The 10,098-nt window shown below is 40.6% G+C and overlaps 1 protein-coding gene across 1 annotated transcript; it reads right to left on the bottom strand.

Annotated features, from left to right (window-relative positions):
• Positions 1 to 1,398: 1,398 nt before the first annotated feature.
• On the bottom strand, positions 1,399 to 2,289 carry LOC119725476 (beta-3 adrenergic receptor-like). Its single transcript, XM_038196884.1, has one exon. It carries the CDS (start codon positions 2,287 to 2,289, stop codon positions 1,399 to 1,401), a length of 891 nt encoding a protein of 296 aa, XP_038052812.1.
• Positions 2,290 to 10,098: the final 7,809 nt, after the last annotated feature.

Genomic DNA, 10,098 nt, shown 5'->3' with positions numbered 1-10,098 from the left:
TCAATGAACTGTTCTCCCTGGGGGCCCTGGATTACATAAAAACATGATATTATAACGACAAAAATTACCAAAACACAATAAAAGATATAATGAATACATTACAAAAAAATAATCCAAGGAGTTAAAACCACGGAAAATTAAAACCCTCAATTACAACAGAAGATGTATAACCCAAGCAATTAAAACCACACAAAATTAAAACCCTAGATTAAAACAGACGATGTATAGATAAACAGATTTAAAATGGAACATTAATCCCGAGTTAAAAAAAAAACATTGTCTTGTTTAAAAATTGACTTTCGCATTTCCCTTGTCCATTAATTAAAAGCCAACTGTTCTTAAAATAGAAATAATATGAAAAAGAAAAAAGAAAAAAACCTCCCCACTCCCCAAGAATTAAAAATAAATCCCTATACACCTGTAACTTTCATCTATTTATTTGCCCAGTACAGAGTTTTAAAAGACGTGAGATCATTGGCCAGTTTTACATTAGGTGCCAAGTTGTTCCAAACCTGTGTCCCAACGGAATGAAAAGATTGTTTACCTGCTCTGGTTCGGGGTCTAGGAGGACATATATTTTTTCCTACTGCATTCCTAGTATGTATGTGTTATGTAGATTAAAGGTGTGTATGGGGAAAATGAGCAGGGCTCCTGCAAACAGCTAAATATATGGAAATAGGAACCAGTCAAGCTTTAAGGTATTTATTTCCCAAGATCAAATATCATCGATTCACCTATGAATGCATAGAATAATTATTAACAATAATATTATAATTTGAAAATAAAATTTAGTTTTTCTACTTTCCAAAAAGAAAGACAGAAATCTTTGAATTGATTTCCGGGTACCAGTCATCATGCCCAGTGGAACAATATGGTGATCAGTCAGTGTTGTAGCTTGTAGGTGTGAGCTTGACATCTGAAATCTGATTGGTCAATATTGAAAGAGTCATGATATTATTCCCCAGTAATGAAACTGGTCTCAATGAAAGGGATTTCCTCATACTTTCTTCGTGAAATGAGTGTTTCAAAATACCAATGCAACATTACATGAAAAGATAATATCTTAAGCCGTGATACATCATGAGGAGAAATCAAATGAAAAATTGTAACTGGTTCTCAGCCCCGTATGTTTGTGCACAAATTGCCCGGTTTGTTTGTCATCCAGACCCTAGATGCATTGCGAATAATTATAGGCGGTATGAGTTGTGAAGTGCCCCATCTGTTGGCGAACCCGCATTTTTCAAAATGAACTTCAGCTTGTATTAGGAGAGTAATAAGATACTAACTGATACATTTAATGTGACCGCCATACCATGGCTTTCATTCATTTTGTTGTAAGTATTTCTCGTAAGGACGAAGTTGAGTCAGTGAGGAAGGATGCGTGGCTTTTTCTTAGAATCAATTCTCTGGTTCTTGCATTGTTTGCAGTGTGACCACGTCATTCTCAGGATCGGCATTGCCCCTACCACGACAGATCAAACGGTACATGCTGACGCGGAACTCTCGGATACGCCACCAATAGATGAACGGGTTAATGAGAGAGTTGAACATCAGTGTGGTGACACCAAGACGGGACAAAATCAAGAGGTTTTGGGGCCTAACAGAATAGCCCTTGCCACTGAAGTAAATCATGATGTTGGCGATGCAGTACGGGATCCAGCATGCGAAGCACATGACTAAGATGATGGTGAAAGTGATCATCAAGTGGCGCGTCTGGCGGAGGCGCGTACGGGCCACGGCGTCGTCGGCCCGGGTGCATTCGGTGGATGCGAGCGGTGGAGAGTACCGGAAAATTTTTCGGAACACGGCGCAGTAAAAGACAGCGGTGATGAGCAGGATGCCCAGCGCGATCGATGACCGCAGCATCCGGGCCTCCAGCTCGGAGTGGATCAGGGTGGGGACAAAGATGGCGGCAGGGATGATCCAAATCAACAGGCAAGCTGCCAGTATGCGACCACGTGTCACCATGGCGTCATAGCGAGCTAGGGGCGTGATGGTCAGAGCTAGAAAGCGATTCACGGCAATCGCTAGGATGCTCAGCTCCACGGCACACAGGGACGTGCTGAACAACGGCACCAGCACGGCCACGGGAAAGTTGACATTGAACAGAAGTAGCATGGAGGTCGGAGCCGCAATGTCGCCGATCACGAGGTTGAAGGCGAAGCCATAGTACTTGACGCGGAGCTTCTTGGTAGCTGCGAATAACACCACGGCAAGGACGTTACTGACTATGGCTGCGCCGCAGACCACCAGCAAAGCAGTGTTGATAGCTTGCAAAGTGTCCACCATGTTGGAGGCTAGTCATCCATAGGCATGCACAACAAAACAGAAACAAAGGATCGTTTTGAATATGAATCATAGAATATATTTATTACATGAGAACAAATTACTGATTTGGGCATGATGCTTTTTTCCCTTTATTCAGAGCCACCGTCAATACCAAAATGTGAATTTCAACAACGGACGTCCGAAACGGCATCCCCTATCGTTGTGGGAAAACAAACACAATCGTTGGTGGTCAATTTTCTCTCGAGTTATAATGTCATCAATCTCTGAACTGATGAAAGTTTCGAGTTCGATTCCACCCAGAATCAGGGTCAGATTATTTTGACCTGACACTATTCTGGGTCAAAGTGTTAAAGTTTCTTGTAAAACTGGCACTTGTCTTGTTAAAAATGACATTTTTATTTTGTGTGATAAAATGACACTTTTTCTTGGTCAAATGGCCCGGAAAAGTGACTCAGGGAAATGTCCTTATGACCCAGAAAAGGGTCAAATCTGACCCCGAGAAAACCCCAATGTCATATCCTATATAATCACTGCAAGAAAATGAAAGTCCACTCTTGTTAAGAGTGTCATAATTTTGAATCTGATCGCCTTATGATGACGTCACTTATATAGACCTTTGGAGATGGCCTTACATGTTGATACCTCGTTTGCTACCAAAGACTTGAAATCGTCCAACATTGTTAACGGTTCATGAAAAATGATGCAGTTTTAAAAGATCCAAATTTAAAGAGTACCAGCAGTATCGCACAGTAACTGTATGCATGACAACATGCGCTTTTTAAAGTGTTTGTTTTCATCAATGAAAGTCCGCCTGCATTTTACACCCGATAATATATCCTATAATTCACGTGTAGATTCTGCGTAGCCGCACGCGGGTTTACCTACCTACCGCACGGAACGCCTTCCCATTAATGACGTCATCGTGTTGCACAGGTCACCTCACAAAAATACTCAGTGTCCTATATTCCCTTATTTTGTGATCTTTGTTTCTACTTACAATTTCCGTGTAGGCTAATAAATAGCAGAACAATCAGTAAACGATGAAGAGTTTCCTTCGTTGATCGCTGACGATTGACAATCACGGAGCTCCGTAAACAATCATCTGCCTTTCGACTTGTTATAAAATGTCTTTATAGGCTATGCTCAGCCCTGAAAACCGACGATTTACATACAATACAGAAACTTTATTCACGCTTGATTTACATGTAATACTGAAGCTTTATGCACTCTTGTATCATTACTCAATAGTAAAATATTATTGACATGCACATTGCTTATGAGAATGAACTTGATGTGCCTGATCACGCGAGATGCAAGGCCACAGCACTTTTGGGTATATTAAATATGCAACCGCCGTATGCATTTGCATTCATTTAGCTCTCTAAGTGTCAACCATGTTTGGGTATAGTAATCTATGGGCATACACACACACCCACACACCAAGTTTACGTTACATACCAAGTGTGGACTTTCCATTGCTTTCGTGAAGTTAAGAAAAACCAGTGAAAAAAACTCCTTTTTCTCAAACTGTGAAAACTCTTTCAACCCAATTTTTTTTCTATGATTCCCTTTAGTGTTTCTCTTCATTCTGCTACGGATAAACCTAACCCAAAAATGCCTCTAAACCTGTTTTCCAGAAATGGGGAAACACTGTGTGGACTTGCCCATGTCCACACAGTGTCTCCTCTACCTGGTTTATGTGGACCTCTTTTGTTCGGAAGTCCACACAGTGAATGTAATGCCTGTACACCCCCACCCACACACACGCTTACATAGGCTTAGAAGTGGGGTACTTCCTTTGTTTTCGTGTACTAAAATTTTGCAACGACGCACACTTATGTCAAAATGCTCTTATTTTAACCATAGTTAATTTCCTGGGCTGAAATTCGGACTTAATATCCTTTTCTAAAACTCTTCCATTTGCGACACATATCAACCCACCTTGGAAATTCCTAGTGTTTGATTAAAATCCATATATCTTTTTCGTGAAAAACTTGTGGGGTACCAAAATGGTACTCAAACTTTTGTTTCGTTTTCCCACACAAGTTGGTTGTATAATACAGATGATAATGGTACATAGGAACATCGGTAGCCTAAATGTTTTCAATAATTTAGTTAGTTGTATCATACAGAGGATAATGGCACATAGGAACATCGGTAGCCTAAATGTTCTCAATAATTTAGTTGGTTGTATCATACAGAGGATAATGGTATACAATTCAAGGGGCATTACAGCATAAAATCCCCGAACATTTAATTTTTGGATTGTTTACTTATTCTATCTCAAAGGTCTGGTTGAAAGGAAACTAATCTGTAACCTTTCCCGAGAAAAGACAAAACAAAACCAATTGTTTACTTCGGACGCGGCCAACGTTTGCGGCACACGCATTCGTATTTCCAGCTGTCGTCACCGTTTTGACGTAGTCCGTCCAAAACCGAGATTTTCTGAATTCTGAGATATTTGGATATTCTGACATTTTATGATTTCCTCAACATGATAACCAAATTTCGAGACACAATCTTCCATTGTTTGTTAATTACGCTAATTGCACAAAGTGTTGAAAGTGCTACACACTAAGTTTTTCGTTTTGACGAAATGACGAATCTCTTTGTGTCACTTAGTCTTATTGATTTTACACGTGTGCTATATTTAGAGTTATGAAGCCTCCACGATTTGCGTTTTTACGAAGTGACCATGGGCGTTCTAGAATATATACATTTGTATACGCGCACTCGCTGTGTACAAACATATGCCTCATTTTTGTGAAGAAAAAGATTTTCCGTTTTCACGAAGTGACGGATATCTTTAGTAATTACTATTTTATAATTGAACACGATTTTATGAACAAAGATAATTGTTTTTGGCTATTTAATTATGGGCCATTGTCTTAGTTATATATTTTTCAATTCTGGTGGACAAATGTACCCAGAAATGCAATTTGAAAAATCCACCATTCCAATAGCAATTTTTGCATCTGTGTGTGCAGATGTGTCACTTCGTCAAAACGGTGACGCTGTGTGCACTCAAACATACGGTACACGTTGTATGTGTGTGTAACATAAAGTACACAACACGGATTGGCTTGGCCTAGACAAATGTTGCTTCTTGCACGTCCGCGTAATGCGATGCACTGGTTCTCACAAGAATAACACAAAACACCGAGTACTACTTCGAGAAATTGACCAATCGCGGGCGCCTTCTATAAACATCACGTCCACGATGAGTAGCATTTTTGTACAGGTTGTTGTATTGCAAAAACGTACCATCTACATGGATCAAACTGAATCTTAGTCCTGATTTTGGGATGAAATGACGTCATGCATGCTCAGATATATCATATCAGACGTTCTCAACCGGAGATGAGGTCTGTGGAGAACGGGTGATACTCAGACTAGGGGCACCCTTCCCTATAGCCCAATTTAATGACGTCATCGTGTTATATCCCGGTCACCGTACAAGAAAATAAGATGTTCAGTGTCCCATGTTCCCTATATATGATCTTTGTTTCTACTTACGATTTCCGTGAAAGGACGGAAGCTCTGTTAATAGCAGAACACTCGGTAAACGATGAAGAGTTTCCCTCGTTGATCGCTGACGATTGACAATCGCAGAGCTCTGTAAACAAGCGTCTGCCTTTCGACTCGTTATAAAATGCCTTTGTAGATTGCTGAGCCCGGAAAACCGACGATTTACATAAAATATTGAAACTTTATTCATGCTTGTAATATTACTCAACATTAAAACATTCTTGCCATGTACTTTTTTTATGATAATGAGCTTCATGGTGCCTGATCGCGCAAGATGTAAGGCCACAACACTTTATGGGTATATTAAATATGCAACAGCCGTATGTATTTGCATTCATTTACAAAGATATTGAGAATCGCTAGAATCGCCTCGTTGTCGTTGAGTTAGTTGGAAATAACAATCAGCATCGATTATGAACAACCACATAAACTCCAACAAAGCACGGTATACACTAAAAGCACGGGATTGTAATTTGAAACGACGTCCCAAATGCTGCAGCAGTGGCTGATCTAGGGGTGTTGCAACAATGACTAATGTTATGACACTAGTCAAACGGGGGAGGGGGGGGGGGATGGAATGCTAAAGTTCCTACATGTAAATCTTCCTCAAATTGCCATAGAGGGCATGTAGGAGAAAGTATCGTAGATTTCAGAATGTCCCCGCGGGGCACATTCCGAACCCCCATAGCGGGGCGTGCATTATTTTGCCAAGCTTTCACCGACGGATCCTACACACAAGAATGAACGACTAGGCGGCTAAACTGTTGATTAGATGCGTTAGATGCGTGATCCCGTTCAGTGCATTTTTTATTAGAGCTCAGAATGTCCACATAAACCAGGTTTCAGATACGTTGTGTGGACTTGTCCACGTCCACACATTGTAAACACCAGCGATCGTGGACCCCTATTGTCCATAATCCTCATTCCTAGATCCTTTGTTTGTACTTGAACTTTTGGCAACAGTTCCCATTGGTTTGGTATACACGATTTTTAATGGTGGACTATTGGTCAATTGTGGACGTATTGTTTGTGCCCTAACCATTTTGTCCTTGGTCCACGATATCCGGTGTGTACACACGCAATGTTTCCCCTGAAAAACAGATTCCGAGGCATTTATTGGTTATGTTTATTAGTCGCAAAATGAAGAGAAATACACGAGGAAATCATAGATTTATGGGTTAAAAGAGTTTTCACAGTGAAAGTAAAATTATTTTTTTCACGGATTTTTCTTAAATACACGAAAAATTCAAAGGCGTGTTCTCACTATGTAACGTAAATATGTTGTTCACGCATCCTTGTGTGTAGGATCTGTGTTTCACCCAACTCCCTTCAGATCAACCCCCCCTTTTCCATTAAACTAGCTCCGCCCTCGTGTAGTAGAAACGAAAAGAGGGAACACAGAGAGAGAGAGAGAGAGAGAGAGAGAGAGAGAGAGAGAGAGAGAGAGAGAGAGAGAGAGAGAGGAGAGGAGAGAGGAGAGGTAGAAAATGCTATAGACCTTTATCATGCTGCCACCATTTCAGTCATGTTCCCTGTATCCAATAACAGTACTGAATGATACTGTTTTTATGCAATAAGGAACCAGACTATTTTTCTTTCCAGTCTCGGTTTGGTTACATTGATTTGAATGGAAAAAAATCAAGATGGCCGCAGCATGATAATGGTCTATAGCAGAGATTACACATGTATTGTGATATGAACAGCGTATGTGTAGCGGCCATCCATATCTTACTAGGGAGGAAGTACACCAACCTGTACGATCATTGTGATTAGACATTCCCAGGCAGCGGTTGCTGATGAATTTGCATAACAGTGATCAAACCATGCAAGTCCGCCACAGTGACGCCCCCTGCCATCTGTTAACAGCCAGACTCAGAATGATCAATTTTATGACAAACCTATAAAATATTTTACTATCGGGCCCTGCGATACCGTTTGCATTATGAACAGTTATACTACGTATTGCCGGTCTACTATACATTCATGCGCGGGGGGGGGGGGGGGGGGGGGACCGATCCAGTAAGCTCCGCCCGGTGCGCACGTGGGCAAATTAACACGTGCTCCGCTCCAATGTTTCCGCGCGCATCATACGCGCGTGCACGCATGTCGGACTTTAGTGCACGCACGTCGGACATAAATCACGGCTGTGATTGGTCAGAACACCATGGGGCGGTGCTTACTGGATCGGTCCATTGGACTGGGCGGCCAGGGCAATGATGTCATCAACTGGTTCCTTGCGGCGTTGAGTACCAGGCTGTGGATAGTTATATGTGGTGGTCGGTGTCGTCTGGATCCCTGTACCCATTGTCATTGGGACTTCAAAAATAGGGACAGGTTTAGCCAGCGGTGAATCTGGCATACATTGCCCGGAATTCCGGGTAATGTATGCATGGCGTACGTAGGTCAGAAGCCCGCCTCACCTCGTTTATTCTAAACTCGGTAATGTTTGCGCGCAGCTGCAGCCTGTTTCAAAACGGCAGTAGGCCTTACCACGAATGTGGAATTTTTGTAGGTAATGAGCTTCGATTTTTGCTGAATTTGAAAGTATTTCTGGCAAATAATCAATAAAGAGAGAAATGTTGCTGTTCAATATTTACAAGCTATGCAGTTGAAATGCTTGAAAGTTGCTTTCATGGAGACACTGGTGATTTTGTGTCCTTTTTTTGCAAGACAAGTGTGAGTTTAATCGTGATAATCGTGAGTGTAATCATCGGCGCCCATGTACTGATTCGCACGCGCAGAGACGATCCAACCAAAGGTTTGAAATGGGAGCTAACTACCGGTCCCGGGGGGGGGGGGGGCAGTCTAGTGGTCGGTATTGTGCGCTGGTAAAATGTATACTTTTAACAGGGAAACCTGCACAAGGAAGAGGGGGCGTTTTTTTTATTTTCGATGGAAACGCAACTCAAGAAGAGATAAAAGAACTTATTCGAAACACTGAATCTAAAGTCGGGGAGCGAACTTTAATTTTGAGTCAATTAGTGAAGCCAACAACAACCCTCCGAAAATAATACGGTGAGCGCACTAAGGCTCTGCTCCATGTTAAGTAAAATTGTCAATTTGGAATTTCGCTGGTTATAAGCAAATTATAAGCAGAACATCTGGCCTTTAAACGCAACAGTAAAATCAAATCAACAGAGAAAACTGCAAATGTAGACATTTTGAGCTGGATATAAAACTCATTTTTATTTACGTTTCTTTGAAAATCTATACTATCTTGGTTTATGTTCTGACTTCCTCACACTCATACGGAGGTAACTGTTTAATACACTACAGTTACGGTGTTTGAAGAGAATTTAAACCAGCAAATAACGTCATTGTGATGTTATTATTACTGAAAAGAGATTGATTAACAAACTTGGAAATATCTTATAACCAAATTGTACAACTGTACTGATATGAAACGAATCAAAGATATATGTGTACACTTTATAATGATGTTACTCTGACAAAAAAGCATATAAAGAGAATTTATCCATCCTATTATAATGTAATTATTCTTCTCCAATACACTGATCAACTGTATCCGATTGGGGCTATTTCTTTCACAACTGCAGCGGTTAATATTTCCAAGATATATGTTTCCACCCTCATGATAAAAGCATTTTGACAAAAACTTTATCACACTCAAGCAAAAGTACCCAATATTTAAAAGTTCAGAAAGTCTCAAATGTTCCCGGTCATGATCACCAATTTTGCCCCCCCCCCCCATTAGTATACAATCAGAAAACAAGTCATGAATCCATTCCTTTGGATACTTTGAGTGCCCTACCCGGGGTGTTTTGGGGTAACGTTTCTCGTTTTGGAATCTAACAGCCTACAATATATTGATCCAGAATTATATTTATAATTGGAACGGGATGAGTCGCAAGTTAAATCTCTGCGAAATCATGGTATTATACCACACATTTATCAGTAATTACTTATGTTGTTTTAGTAATCTTTGGCATCGCCTCCGTCTTCTGCTTTGCCTGTTTTTTAATAAATCACTGACTTTGGGGATTTTTGTTAAAATATGAGAAGAATGTTCTCTCTACATGGATATCAAATTCTATGATATAAGCCAAAGATGACAGTTTTTTTCATTTTTGGTCATTAAAGGCCAACTTTGTTTGGGAAACTCAATATTAAGAAACTTTTTTACGTTACATGTTATACGAGCCATTGAATGTTCCATTTACTTCTGTTTACTATCCTCGAGTGTCCTGATCTCTCATCGGAATGGGAATCCACTCATTAATTCACAGAGCTGTAATCGAGTCAGTCACAAAGTCATCACAA

Source organism: Patiria miniata, unplaced genomic scaffold (assembly GCF_015706575.1).
Source record: "Patiria miniata isolate m_02_andy unplaced genomic scaffold, ASM1570657v1 HiC_scaffold_19, whole genome shotgun sequence".
Taxonomy (NCBI): Eukaryota; Metazoa; Echinodermata; class Asteroidea; order Valvatida; family Asterinidae; genus Patiria; species Patiria miniata.
Note: the sequence above shows the minus strand (reverse complement) of the source record. Positions and strands in the feature narration are given on the sequence as shown.